At 41.2% G+C, this 14854-nt stretch overlaps 3 protein-coding genes across 3 annotated transcripts; 2 read left to right on the forward strand and 1 right to left on the reverse strand.

Moving 5' to 3' along the window:
• The first annotated feature begins 1902 nt into the window (after positions 1-1902).
• Positions 1903-6083, forward strand: LOC142947309 (E3 ubiquitin/ISG15 ligase TRIM25-like). The gene is made up of 6 exons (XM_076088802.1): positions 1903-2540; positions 2623-2718; positions 4104-4349; positions 4462-4606; positions 4716-4781; positions 4867-6083. The coding sequence occupies exons 1-6, from the start codon at positions 1941-1943 to the stop codon at positions 5394-5396; spliced, it is 1683 nt and encodes a 560-aa protein (XP_075944917.1). The 5' UTR covers positions 1903-1940; the 3' UTR covers positions 5397-6083.
• Positions 6084-6410: 327 nt separating this feature from the next.
• On the reverse strand, positions 6411-9903 carry slc15a5 (solute carrier family 15 member 5). The gene is made up of 9 exons (XM_076088728.1): positions 9552-9903; positions 8999-9221; positions 8185-8354; positions 7874-8094; positions 7587-7773; positions 7238-7426; positions 6896-7027; positions 6663-6771; positions 6411-6552 (listed from the first exon to the last, which is right to left on the reverse strand). The coding sequence occupies exons 1-9, from the start codon at positions 9901-9903 to the stop codon at positions 6411-6413; spliced, it is 1725 nt and encodes a 574-aa protein (XP_075944843.1).
• A 1934-nt stretch (positions 9904-11837) lies between these two features.
• ccdc34 (coiled-coil domain containing 34) lies at positions 11838-14375 on the forward strand. The gene is made up of 7 exons (XM_076089824.1): positions 11838-11910; positions 12259-12531; positions 12663-12804; positions 13059-13166; positions 13259-13417; positions 13513-13642; positions 13828-14375. The coding sequence occupies exons 2-7, from the start codon at positions 12266-12268 to the stop codon at positions 14019-14021; spliced, it is 999 nt and encodes a 332-aa protein (XP_075945939.1). The 5' UTR covers positions 11838-11910; positions 12259-12265; the 3' UTR covers positions 14022-14375.
• Positions 14376-14854: the final 479 nt, after the last annotated feature.

Genomic DNA, 14854 nt, shown 5'->3' on the forward strand with positions numbered 1-14854 from the left:
TTGACAAATCACTGCCGATCAGGGCAGGGAGGTTATTGATCTTCTGTCTCTACTGATAATTTCTCATATGTGGGACACTAGATGTAGCCTATTGCTCATGTGCAGGAGCATAGAGGCCCAATCTTTCACTTATAACCACCTCTTAAAATTTAAGCTCCTGGATATTTGTGTAATAACCACTGGAAAAGGAAAGCTGTCGCCTGTGTAGACACACTGTCCTCCCCAGACCTGTGTTGAAAGAGAACAGTGCTGGCTGATTTGGGAGAGAAAGTGTCGGGCAGAACAACCCACCCCTTCAGTGAAGGATGCAGTCGGCCCCGGGGATGTGGAGTGTGATTTCTGCTGAAAGCTGTCACGTCGTTCCTGGTGTGTCTGGCTTCTTACTGATCTACTCACTTGTAGCCGCATATGTGTCTGCTGCTGTCAAAAGGCACAAGCTATTGGAAGTCTCTGCCTCCTTACAATAGAAGATCTACTCTTAGCATGAGAAGCTGCTTGATGATTATTGTTGCAGTGATGGACAATGCATTTGCCTGCTTTGTGTGGTGGATGAACACAAAGGTCGAGACACGATGTCAGCTACAATAGAGAGGAAAGAGAAACAAGTAAGAATAATTAGAAGAGAAGCCTCAGCTAGGAGGTAAAGGGCCTCCACTTTCTGGTATAGTTTTGTGTGTGTGTTTGTTAAACACCAGCGCTTGATCATTGCTCATTATTTGATTGTATTCCATAAAATGGCAAAACAAATGTCGAAATTTCAAGGAAAAGGCTGATGTTTATAATGGCACAGGTGGCAAAGTATTTTTGTGTGTATGTTACATGTTTCTTATTCTGTAATGTAAACTCAGCTTTTTTTTTAGTAGAATTATTGTAATAAATGGAAAAGATGGAAAGCTCATACAGAATTTTTTTGAATTATTTTGTTTGTGAAAATGAAATGGAGAGAGAGAGAGAGAGAGTACTACAGTTGTCTGTTTAAACCCATCTCAGTTTCCTCAGATCTGTTTTATAGACAGACTGATATCTGGCAAACTTTCTCTCTGTTGCTGTCACCTTCTAATTGTGCCATTGAAACACCTTTTCAAATCCTACACACCAGGGGTTAAATAGTTTTTGTAAATGCATTTTAAATTTTATATATTTAAACCTACAATAGATTTTTTTTTATCACTCACTAATTTTAAATACATAAAATCGTATTATGTATTTTTGAAAATATAATGTAACGCTGTAGTTTTATCTAATTGTTTTTTAAAAGACATCTTGTAAAAGGGTGGCGTTGCCACGGAAAAAGTTTGGTAACTCCTTTGATAGATTGCTAGTTGCCAAATTGCACATCCAGCTGACAAGGACCAACATTACCATTCATTAGTCATCAATCATGTTTCTGGTAACTTGATGAATATAAGTCCAGTGTTCACTTTATTTTTAACACTATTTGGATCTCCACCAACTCTTGAGGGAAATATGTGTTCACCAGCTATTTGTTAACTTTATCTGTTAAAGGCAGCAGATAGCCTGCTTTTTATTTGAAAACCGCTGCTGTTGCTGGAAATTAAGTTCATGCCAGTAAAGTTGCAGGTCGTTGAACAAAAACAAAAAGCTGAAAGACACCAAAATGTTCTGTGGAGCACAAGAGGACAGCAGTCAGATACTATTCTGTGGATTCATCACAATATATGACAATGCAAATATTGATTAGATATTAGCTATAAATTGATTTTTTTTTATAAGCAAGTACTGCAATGTGTGATTAAAACAAATCATTGAGTAACGTTGCTTTGACTCAAGTTTGAAAACTCTTAATGTTTGACTCTGATAGTGGAGTGACTTTGTTCTACTCAGAAACTCACAGACCAGTCAGCACATGTGCGTCACCAAGAAGCCACTCCTCCTCCAGAGAAAGCGAAAGTAACTCCGTCAGTCTGAGCGGGAGAACAATGGCGTGCAGTCCAGATTTGTTCGACTGCTCCATCTGTTTACAGATACTGGATGATCCTGTGACGACGGCCTGTGGACACAGTTACTGTACACAATGCATCAATGCCTTCTGGGATGTGTATAATAACAGAGGAAAAAGTTACAGCTGCCCTCAGTGCAGGCAGACGTTCTCCCCCAGGCCTGTACTGAAGAGGAACACACTTCTGGCTGCCCTGCTCGAGGAACACAAGAGGAAAAAAAGTCAAAATGATGCTGCTGCTGCTGTATCTGCTGCAGCTGCTGACACCTATGCTGCACCTGGTGACGTGCAATGTGACGCCTGCACAGAGAGAAAAAGAAAAGCTTGGATGTTCTGTCTAGTGTGTTTGGCCTCTTACTGCGAGACTCACCTGAAGCCTCACTTTGAGTTGCCACCACTACAGAAACACAATCTGATTCAAGCCTCTGCATGGATCAAAGACAGCATCTGTGGCCGTCATGGCAAACTTCTGGAGATTTACTGCCGCTCAGATCAGCAGTTCGTATGCCTGCTGTGTGTGATGGATGACCACAAAGGTCATGACACGGTGACAGTTGCGGCAGAGAAGTGTGAAATGCAGGTAATTCAGTTCACCCCCATGCTCAAGTCATTTTTAATGTCACTGAGGTTCTGAAAAAGATTCTGGATTTGTGTTTCAACAGAGACAACTGGAGCGAGGTAAACAGGAAATTGCAGACAGAGTGCTGAATTCTGAGAAGAAAATGGCAGAGCTGAGGCAGTCTGCGGACTCTATAAGAGTGAGTGCAAACAAAAGTACTTCTACTACTATTCATAAATATATTTCTTTACTTTCAAAATCCTGATACAAGAAAGTCAATGTACACATTTGCTATTAACGGACAGATAAAGAAAAGAAAAAAAGGGTGTGAACTGTGGGCAACAGTGGAATTTCACTTATCTCTGTGCACATATGTTTGACAGTGAAGAATGATGACGATATTGAGCCTCTGACACACTTCTATCAATACTGAAAATAAAATAATAAAAAAATAAAAAATAACAGGCTTGGTGCATGCAGACTGTATATTTACCATTCCAATACCTATACTTATATATACCACATTATTCAGTTTACCAGAAAAAGATTTAGTATGTCCCCGTTCATAGTATGTCAAAAATACCAGGACTTTTTGCAGTATGCAATCCAGCATGTTTTTCTGGCTATTCTGACCCACAATCCTTTGTGCAGCAGATATATGAGAAAGAGGGTCAAAGTTCAAGGTGCCATGTTATGACGAGGTAGTATGTCTCATTGAATGCATTCTGCAAGCAACACTACGTACTTTGTAAAGGCAGCTGCAGTACGTACTACCAGTAAAAAGAAAAGGGATGCGATCGGGAACGCAGCTAGAGACACCAGCAGGAAGAATGGCTGAAGTAATCTTCCCTGCTGATGCCTAAACTATTTGGCTTGTGACCTCTTATGAGCTTGCGTTCTCGCCAAGAGTTAGACAATAACATTGATATAACTCTCATGTATTTCTGTTAAATATGAAGCTGCAACCAGAGGCTGGTTAGCTTAGCTTAGTTTAGCATAAAGACTTGGAACAGAGGGAAACATCTAGCCCTAACTGTGGTTTTACTTGTAGTCATGTGTGAGACTTTCTGAAGTCTATGCGTCACTGTGAGGTAACGAGGCAAGCAGTGCTGATGCCAGGCTAAGGCTCCATGCTCAGCTAAGCTAACCGTCTCCTGGCTGTATCTTCATATTTGCCAAATAGACATGCGAGTGGTATCGATCTTCTCCTTTAACTCCAGGCTAAAAAGTGTACACCCCAAAATGCAAACTACTCCATTTAAATTATATATTTATATTTTAGATTGTTATACTTGAATAATCATCATTGACCTGAGGAGGTAAAAAAAACATTTGTCTGGAGTGTCCAGACCCCTAGGTTGGGAACCACTGACCTAGACCACTATTACAGGCTTTAACAAAATGTCAAGTGTTTGACATGTGTTTTTTTTTAAATGGCAAAAAAAAACTGTAAAAGAATTCCAGTTACTTATGATATGCTGCATAATAACTTAAGGGAGTTTAAAGTAGCCCAGTTTTTTGGAAGTATGCTGTAACTCAAAATAGTCATCAATCATAACAAATGTTGACTGTTTCCCATACAAGGATGCCGCATGGGGGGCGTGTGATGACCTTGAGCGACTGTGTGTTGAGCGCATCCGTTTATTCGTCCGCTCTGTGGAGAGGAAGCGCTCTGAGATGAGAGAGAGATTTGGAGAAGCAGAGAAAGCTGGAGTGGACTGGACCAACAATCATCTCGGCCAACTGGAGCGTGAAGTGTTGGAGCTCAGGAAGAGAGAGGATGAACTCCACCAGCTCTCACTGACAGAGGACCCCATTCAGTTTCTGCAGGTGATTACATGTTTACAGTCTTAGAAAGTATATAACGATTTGTATCTAATTTTTGCCGCTTAATTAAAAGAAAATGTTTTAGTCACACAATGTATTTGTTGGCCCTGTGCAGGGTTTCCAAGCTCTGGGTGGCCTCCCTGTGTTCACAGACTCACATGAAAGACTGACAGAGTTTACCTCCGCACAAACGGATAAACTGAAAAATATGTGCAGCAAAGAAAAAGAAGAATTATTCAGTCACTCTGAAGAAAATCTGGGTAAGTAAGACCAGAATCGGATCTCTAAACCTGATAATTAAGTTTGGTCTAGTCTGTGTATTTCCTGTTATTGTACAGAATCATCAGTTTTTTTGTTTTGTTTCATCAGTGTCAAAACGGCCAAGGTTGCATGAGGAAAGAACATCAAGGACATGCCTCTTGAACAAATATAAGAGTAAGCACAATGTTAATTCACTTTGCACAAATATAAAACGTGAAAAGATTCCCCAGCCAAATGAATGTTTCATCTTTCCCTGCAGACTTCACAGTGGAGGTGGATCCCAACACAGTGGCTGCATGTCTTTGCTTGTCCGACAAAAACAGAGCGATATCGTGGAGTGACAGGGACCAGGCTCATCCTGATCTCCCCGACAGATTCACCTTCTATCACCAGGCGCTGTGCAAAGTGGGCCTTGAGGGCAGCCACTACTGGGAGGTGGAGTGGGATGGTGGCATTGTCGACTTGGCCCTGTCCTACAAAGGCATCGAAAGAAAGGGTTCAGGCAGCGGCTGCTGTTTCGGCCACAATGAGCTCTCCTGGAAATTAACCTGCTCCCCGTCCGGCTGCACATTTTGGCACAATAATCTTCACAAAGGCCAGATTCCTCCGGTTCTCTCTCGCAGAGTGGGCATACACCTTGATTACGAAGCAAGAACACTGGGCTTCTACAGTGTTTCTGGCTCGGACAGTTTGACACGGCTGCTCCAAATCCAGACCACCTTCACTGAACCTCTCTATCCTGGGTTTTCTGTTGATTTAGGTTCAACACTGAAAATATGCAAAATCTAAGCCAGTTTGTATTAAAACATGTTAGCCACAAGAACGTCTTCCATTCATGAATCAGGGATGGGAAAAAAAGCGCAAGAGTAGTACAATTATGAAGATGTGCAAAGTTAAGCATATTTGTGTGTGCGTAAGTTAGAGACGTGTATGCATCGATATTAATTACAACATACAGTATATGAGAATCTTTATTGTGAATCAAAGAGTGGAAAATGGAAATTTCTTCTGGTATATTTCGCACTTATTTACTCTTAAATGTTCTTAAATACATTATCAAAATACCTTGTTTTATCACTGATAAGAGACAACTTATATGAGGATAAACCATATTTCTTATTCTGTTCTTTATGCTCTATAATGGAATAATGTTCCCTCAAGCCTAAGTTGATCAAATCACAGCACATCTTCAAAGGGGCCGTGAAAAGATTGTTTCTCAGTAACTTGTAACCTGATTTTAGTTATGAAAATATCTTGGAACATATCGGCTGTTTTGTCTTTGAGTTTCATCTTTTTGACGTGTTGCTTGTTGTATGTTGGAGGACCACAATGGAAATAAGCCATTTAAGATTTGTTGTTTTAATCATTGATGATGTTTATTTTGTACTTTTACTTATCAAACAAAGCAAACAAGTAAATCAAGCAGAGTGTATTTGTTCTAGTTTAACAGACTCAAATAAAGGACCATGCTAATGACATGTCTGTCATTTATTTGATTTAATGTGCAAATATTTACATTCAGTGTTTTAAATATGATTTGCAAATGTATCTCAACATAATTCACTCATTTACAGGTCATTTTCACAAAATTCAAATAACGGTCCACAGTTACAGTCTGGGACATGTTCAATTACATGCATAATTAATTAATTACATTATGATTGTAAAAACAACATAATTATGTTAATTCCAAATACTATATATATATATATATATATAGTTCACAATTTCTCAAGTCATAGACTTTAACATAGTAACATGCAGCGCCAGCGCCACTAACAGCAGATATAATAATGAAGGTGGTCATAAAATGGATTCAACAGAGTGGTTTGTGTAGGAGCAATCCACAGTGTCGTAGAAGCGCAGACAGGCCTTGTAATGCAGCAGCTTCTCAGTCAGAGGGCTGATGGTCAGTGCCTTACCCTGCACAGTCAGGTCTTTGTACCTGGTCAGCATCAGTGAGATGAGAATGACAGTGTTTGTTATGCAAAATTAATAATCTAATTCAACTTGTATTCCACATGTTTTTATGTATTATATGATCTGTAGGCCTACCTGTTAGACACGCTCCAAAACACGAAGGTATTTACAGCCATCAGTGTGGCCAGGAGGAAGAAGAACCTCTCCAGATTCCCATCATGCAGTATGTTTGGGTAGAAGTTACCTGTAAACGAGTGCCAACGTGGTCCTATCAGCATCAGTAGCATCGTTTTTTCAATCAAATTCCCGTGTCAATGTAATTTGTTATTGGTAGAAAACAGGCAATGCAGTATTTGTACTCATTTTACCTCCAGAAAGAAAGAACACCAGCTGAATGATGAAGGCTCCCAGAAAGCAGCCTCCTCCGTAGGACAGGGTGAGGAAGTGCAGGGAGATCCCTCTGATGTGGCTCGGGGTCAGCTGGAAAGATATGAGGGAACCTGCCAGAGAGGAAGTGACAGCATAAGCGTTAGATCATCTTTCCTGCTCTTTATTTGTAACATACAGGGCAGCATTTCTGACCGGGGGAAAGTCAAATGCCTTTTTGTGCCAGTTTGTGCTAATTTGATAAATCAGACGTTTCTGGGCAATATGCACCATGTAAGACCTGCATCAAGTGAAATTATGGAGACCTTGAGTCTGTCACATACATGCAGGAGTGACGAGAGCCTCTGCGAGACCAAGCAGGATGTACTGAGGAGCCAGATGGAAACATGGCATGGACGACACTTGCAGAACTTTTCCAGACAGGGTCTGCTCCACCAGAGGGTATGCCTTCCTCTGCAGCTCAGACAAACCTGCCACCAGGACCGACAGGGTGGCACACGCATGGCCCAGAGCTGGAAGGGGAGGATGGACAGGGAGGGGTGATGAGAGAGGGGGCTGCAGAATAATTACAGGAGGAAAGAGGGAGGGTGAAAGAGGCAGAAGAGCAAGAGAGACATTAGAATTATGTGTGCATTAGTGGGGGCGTGCGTGTGTGCACGTGGAGATACTCACTGATGACTTTTACAGGGGCCAGAGGAGTTTTTTCCTTGGAGAGGTAGCAAGTGGTCACACATTCGATCAGTGGCGCTAAGAGCAGCAGAGGTAGGATACTGATCACATTCATGGCGCCGATGGGCAACAGGAGGTTGGTGAGGTGAAGGTTTGAGTTCATCGTCTGTATGTAGTAACCTGAGGGAATCTGTAGAAAACATTCTTAGCCTCCCTTCATGTGATAAAACATGGACATGATCCTTTTTCATGCTTTATAATAAAGACCCATAATATTCCCAGTGACCTGCCTGTGTGATGCAGGCTCTGTAAAGCAGCTGAAGGCCATAAAGAGGGAAGAGCTTGGCCAGGACTTTGACGTTTTCGACATGCGTTTCGCTGTAACGCCCGCCATTGTTCTCTTTGGCCCGGTCCAGCCAAGATCCCACATCTCCACTCAGGTGACGATAGTGGAGGCAGCACATCTTGAGAGAGTTCAAGAAAACTCCCAGTGTGGTCAACAGTGATCCACCTGCGGTGTGAAAGACACACAAAGGAACAGAATGAAGTGTGTGTGGCACTGTATACCAGTTTGTATGTCTCTCTTTTTCATGTACGTTACCTTTATTTGGTTTATAGGTGAGTTTGTTCCGCATCATGTGTATGGCGATTAGAGCCAGCAGCACAGAGGTGAAGGGGATAAGGAAGCCCAGATTTTTGCCCACAGACTGCTGGATGTAAGCGATACCCAGAAACACGACAGTGGAATTCAGGTTGACCAGCCAGTAGAACCTAAACATAAATAAAACAAATATCACACTCGCTTCCCTCATGAACATAGTTTGCAGATGTCACCAAATAACACATGAGTAGATGGAAACATTATTTCCATAAGTAGACACATTATTTTTTAGCCATGCTAGTGGCTAGGGATGGTCACGGTTGTATGAATTGCCGTGAGACAATCCAGGCATTCATGATCCCCAGAAGAGGAACCTGCACTGACTTTGCTGATTCTTTGACTTTACCTCTAGTGCCACCATGATGTTGCATTTTTGTTTTTTAGTGATATATCTTGACAACTGTTGAGTGGGTTCTCAAGAAATTTGGTACAAACATTAATAATCCCCTAACGATGAATTGCATGATCCACGGACTCTTCGTCTAGCACCATCATTAGGTAATTTTTATGTAAAATTACTGTCAAATTAACTCAACAATCACCCAAGCGCCACCTAGAGTTCTTGCTTGCTGTCCATAATCAACCAAGAACTTGCAAGGTGTGCTTGTTTCTTGTCTCCATGCAGAATAACTGAACTGTAAAGAACCTCATGTGATGATGAAACGGATCATAGGGACAATATCAATGGATTATTTGGAGTCTGATCATTGACTAACCAAGTGAATGCCTGTATTCAGACGGCAACACCACTCACCAGTTGAAGAAGGACAGGAGCTGGTGCTGATTGTAGCACTGCAGGCTGTAGGCTCCCATGGGACAGAGGATGGCCCGGATGCCGCCGATGCCCAGTGCAGCAGCCAGGAGGCCGGTGTAGAACAAGATTTGCTGCTCCCGATGTTCCAGTTGGTGCGTCATGTGATGAGTGTCAATGTAGAAATCTTCAAACGGGAATGCCACCACGGGCAGCATGGCTGTGCCTAGAAAGCAGAAGTGACAGGTGAAGGTCATGGTATGTGGTTGCAGCTATAGATTTCAAGCAGGAGTGTGAATTCACAGAAGCAGATCCATGACTAAGCACCTTATTAGAATTACTAACGCTCGTGAAATGAGCTCACACGAAAGGTTGAGATGTGTCACATATTTGTGCAACTGTCTGGTTCATGTCACAGATAATATTTTGTCTTTTACACTGGCAGAGTTGAGCCTCATTACATAATACATCTAATCATATAACAGAAATAAACTATAGTTTTAGCACAAATTGAATCACACCAGACAACATGAATTAACTATTAACTGTGTCTTACCGAAGAAATGAAGGAAAGCACACAAATAGAGCACCTTGCTCCTTCCCAGGCAGGTCTCTGCAAACCACCCAACCAGAACAGGGGTCAGGGTGCTGGCTCCTATGAAGCACAGGTTGACTGTCGCAGCCAGGTAGTTATCATAGCCCAGCTTCACGGTGCAGAAGAGAATCGTGTTGCATACAATGCCAAAGAAAGTGAATCTCTCGCACAGCTCCACAAGCAGTACACAGATGATAACTTGGAGCTTCTTGCGGGACTTCCTTCGTGGTCCAGAGTCTGGAAGAGGGGTCTGAGAGAGTCGACGCAGTCGGCCTCTGCGCTCTGGCAGTCTCTGAGGGTCTCCTGTCACCATACCACCTGGCCAGTGAGCTGGCTGCTAGGCTGCTCGGTTGGCTGGATACAGTCAGTAAAGGACCATGTAGAGCTCTGAATGAGAACCCTTCGAGGAGAGGACCAGCAGAGGCCAGAGCTGGAATCCCTCACCCTGGTGTGACTCTGGAGAGACGTTGGATCAGACACACGTTGGATCAGAAGGCTGATTATCCTTCTGTGTCATGATCTTACTCAGAACTGTGGACGCCTCACAGGGAAGTGACATGTTATAGAAAATTGTATCCAGGAGTAGTGATGGATGGGAGCAATATGGAGAGCGCCCTAGAAATATTTCTATGATTACTGACAAGATACAGACATGTGGTTGTTGTTCTTTTTTCATTAATGACTTATTCAGAGCAGTGGTGGAGAGTAGCTAAGTACACAAGTACTGAATTTAAGTACAAATATTCAGGCACTTGAGTATTTCCATATTATGTTACTTTTTACTTCTGCTCCATTATATTTCAGAGGTAAATATTTTAGGTACACTTTTACTTCACTTAATTTATTTGATAACTTTAGTTACTAGTAACTTTGCAGATTCAGATTATTAATACAAATGTAATCAACAATTAAATCATGAGAGGCATAGTTAAAATTCACCCCGCACCCCAATGCATCAATAATCCTAACTCATTAACATAAAATACATACATATACATAACATCTGAAATATACGTAATGCATAATCCGTACTTTTACTTTTGATACGTCTATAGACTTAAACTTCTTCGACCACTGATACATAGTTACTATAGCTGCTGCTGGCAAACTTTAATCAAACTAAATAATTGTTTGCAATGAACAAAGTTGCAGGTTAAACAACTCAGAGACACTGCACGATGTTGTCTATGTAGGTATTAGCATTAACAGACAATAAACAAGACAGCAAATACATTTTGTGCTGCAGGTAATTACAAACGCTCACAAAATGCCACATGTCTTTGTGAAAGCAGTCCTTCAGTGTGGCAGCTCAAATTAGAACACCAGCTGATAAACTGATAATGTTGAGTGGGAGTGAGACAGAGTGCACCGGCAGGTCAACTTAAACTGGATCAGAGCTGCTAGTCAAAGAGTAACTGCCTGTTATTACAGGGAGTGAACTCATTGTCTGAAGCACAACAAAAAAAGCACAGCTCAGTCAAGGACTGAACAGCATAACACTGGAATACAACATCTGGGGATAAAAATATGATAGTTTCACTCAGAAACTATCACCAAAATAAGATCAAATAAATCCTTTTAGCAAATCTGAATAATATAGTACAACCTCTGTATAAAGTAAGCTTTTTTTTTATCTTCTCAGTGTCCTAAAGCTTTCTTTCATGAAGAGACATGAGCTGCAGTTAAATTAGCATTTTACAAGCTACAATGACAAGAGGAATCAGAGGCCTTGCTTATGAATTGTAACAAGATTGTTTTCTGAAGGCTTGAATATTCTTTTCAGGTGTTAAAACGTGTATATTTGATTAGAAATCGAATTAAAGAATTCATAATTGGAGGTCAAATTGAGGAAACAATGTAAAGCTTTATTGTAATTGTCTCTAACAGCAATATTGCATCTGCACCTCCAATCAGGCGTCATTCAGATAAATAAAAATGTACAATTTGAAATGACCAATTATACAATCAGAATAAAAGAGGGTAAATAATGAGATATATTGCAAGAGCATAAAAATTGCATTTAGCCCCTTTATATTATTCCTTTTTTGACATGATGCCATTGTTACAAAACAATGCCATACCGCTTTGAATACATGATTTTACAAAATGTATTTATTATTATTATTTTTTTTAATATAGATAAAGATATATCTACGTAAAAACCTGACATGTTGAATGTCACCATGGTTACAGAGGCTGCGTGCAGCTGAGCATTGTGGCGCGGTGTATCATGGGAAAAGAGCTGTTTGCAAATCAGTTCCAGCGTTGATGAAAAAGACGAACACAACAACGAGACTTTTCTTCAAATATACGCAAAACGGTGGGTTACGAAATGTTCCCAGTTCGTTCAGATATAGCAGGAGACATAGCACACATGCACGGTGGAGTTAGCTTGCGTAGTACTTAGTATTAAACCTTCGCAGCACGTTAGATAATATTCAAGCTAAGTTTGCTAACCTACGCTAGCTGTTAGTTTCCTTTGAGTGCTAATGTTAGCCTCCACTTTGCTAACCGTTTAAACGAGCTGTTTAAATGGGCATCGGCTAGCAATAGCGTTAGTAAGTTATGTTTGTGTTACTGAAACGTTGCATATGTTTGTTTGACATTAGATAACAGACACAACTCACACATAACTTATGAAAAACATTCTCATGTGTTGTGTTCTCAGGCTAGCAATGTCTGGAGGGAGGATGCCGAGCTGTCCTGCCTCTGTTACCAATGGCTTCAGCTCGACCCCTGTCAAAACAGCCCAGGGGAAAGAGTTCAACACACCGAAGGGCTTTGACGACTGCGTCCTATCCGACGAGGAAGACACCTTCTCTCTGCTTTCTCCCATCTATCACGACAGTTTTGACAGTGATGAAGAGCTGGAGCCCAGCCCATCTCAGCAGACTTCACCCAGACAGAGCGACACCTCCAGACTCAGCGTTTCACCAGTCAGGTGCTGCGGACTTCTTCAAGCTTAAGATACTTCACGAAGCGTGTTAAAGGCCAAAGACTGCATGATTCAGGCAGATAAAATGTAAGTGTACAGTAGGATATGTATTCATTTTACACCTGTTTTTCTTTTAGATGTGAGCTACCAAGAACACCTTCAGTGCAGATGTTGAATGCTGTTAAGCCAGCAGCTGCACCTTCTCTCAGTGCATGGGAAATGTGGCTGGTGAACAAAGCCAAAGAAGATCGTTTCAAATTGGAAAAACAAGCAGAGGAGGCAAGCCACAGTTAGTTATCATTTATATCACTGTATAACTGAATCAGTTGTTACTTTCCTTACGTCCCTTTGCTTTTTGTATGTTTTATGGTTTCCATACGGCTAGCCATAGTTTTTTCCTTTTCATCAAATATAATATATATATATATATATATTATTTTTATTATTCTTACTCCCAAACATACATTCTTAATGCGTTTTGGTCTGAATCTCAGAGTTGTAAAACGTTTTGCATCCTTTTATTTAAAAATTAGGAGCAGTTACGGAAAGAAAGAAAACAACAAGAAGAAAGGGAGCGGAATCACAAAAAGATTGTCATGGAAGAGAAGATCCAAGACTGGCTGAAGATGAAAACGGAACAGGTAGGCCCCTGCTACTTTAAATTCATTACACAGTAATGCTACACTATCAAATGCTGACATGTCTGTCACTTGTTTTCTTCATGCGATCCCAGGAGAAGCAGGAGCAACTCCTCAAACTGAGCAAGGAGGAGGAGGAGATACAGAGGCAGCAGGAGAAACAGAGGGAGACTGAACAGAAAGCGCCACAAAAGTACAAAGTCTGGCTGCAGAAGAAGAACCAAGAGAAAATAGAATTGGAGAAGAAGAACAAAGTAATGTGGATCTTTTTTATTATTAAGCTATTCTGTTAAATGTTAAATTTGTGACGAGCAGAAACAGACAGATTCTCATCCCTTTATCTTGATAGGAGGCAGCTGCCCTGAAGGAGGAGCAGGAGAAAGAGCGCCACAAGAGGGCAGAGGACAAGTTTAAGGACTGGCTGGCAAAAGCCAATGAAAAAAGCAGAGCAGATCCCAAATCACCTTGCTACCCAACAAGTAAGGTCATCTGGGAATTATTAACCAGGCTTTATTAAGTTTAGACTAACTCACACCATATAATATATTGTAGCAGTAATATGTTTGATGTTGGCCTTAGACATGCATCAGCTTATTCATTTAACTTGCCCAGCTGATATTTCTTATCTATCAGTATTCTATTGCATTGATTTTTTTTTTTTCAGGTCCCTACGACAAATCCTACTCATCACCCAGCTTCTACAATCCGATCCCCTGGAAGCCGATTCATGTCCCTCCTCAGGAAATAACACCGAATAAGACATCTGTCAAGAAACCTCAGAAACAACAAAAATGGCAACAAAGCCCCAGCGCCGCTTTAAGACTGAGGAACTCTGCCAGTGCAGCGCAGAGAAGATGACACAGCAGTCTGTGACTGATGCGGTAGCTTAGTTACGGCTCTAATATGATTTCATCACCACTCGTCCTCTCCACCACAGCTCCTGAGCTGAGACTCTGTTCTCTAATATGAATATGGTAATGTTGCTACCATATCTATATTTTGGTTTGCTATATTGTTGTACACTGGAGTTTTGGGGATTTTTAAATGAATTTACAAAGATGATTATAATTTGATAAAGTCGGCTTTCATACCATGATAATGTTTAGCATAGATGTTGTCATGGCTAGACACTAAAAAGCCTGGAGTTTATTTTGTTTTATCCTGTACATATAATCAATTTACTATTTGGATAAAAAGGCGTTATCCAAGTTATTTTTCCCTGTTGTGCTTGTCTCATTTGTTCCATCACTAAACGGTCAACAAATCCACATTCCATTGCATTTAATAAGGCATCAGCCACAAACACCCACTCAACAGGAAGAAGGTGGCTGGTGGTCACAGCCAAAGATAGACACAGCTTGGTCAAGTGCCCCTCACACTCACACATTGTTCTGTGTCCAGCTGTGCCTTGTTCTTCTGTGGGCTGAGATGACGACAGAACAAGTGAGGGGGTGGAAGGAGAGAGAGAGAGAGACTGATTCAGATTCAGAGCAGTAAGCTCATTCTGTGTTCACATCACACTGTGATATCAATGTATGCTGCCTGAGGTAAAATGATTTCAATTACACTTTTTTTCTCTTGTCTTTAACTACACTCTTTCAATGTGTCTGTCGGGTTTTGCTCGTGCTTATGCGACGTTTAACCCCTTTCTGTTGAGTGCTGTGGAATGTGTTAGTTGTCAGCGAGGGGTT

Source organism: Anarhichas minor, unplaced genomic scaffold, assembly GCF_050575085.1.
Source record: "Anarhichas minor isolate MPS153535 unplaced genomic scaffold, ASM5057508v1 ptg000011l, whole genome shotgun sequence".
NCBI lineage: Eukaryota > Metazoa > Chordata > Actinopteri > Perciformes > Anarhichadidae > Anarhichas > Anarhichas minor.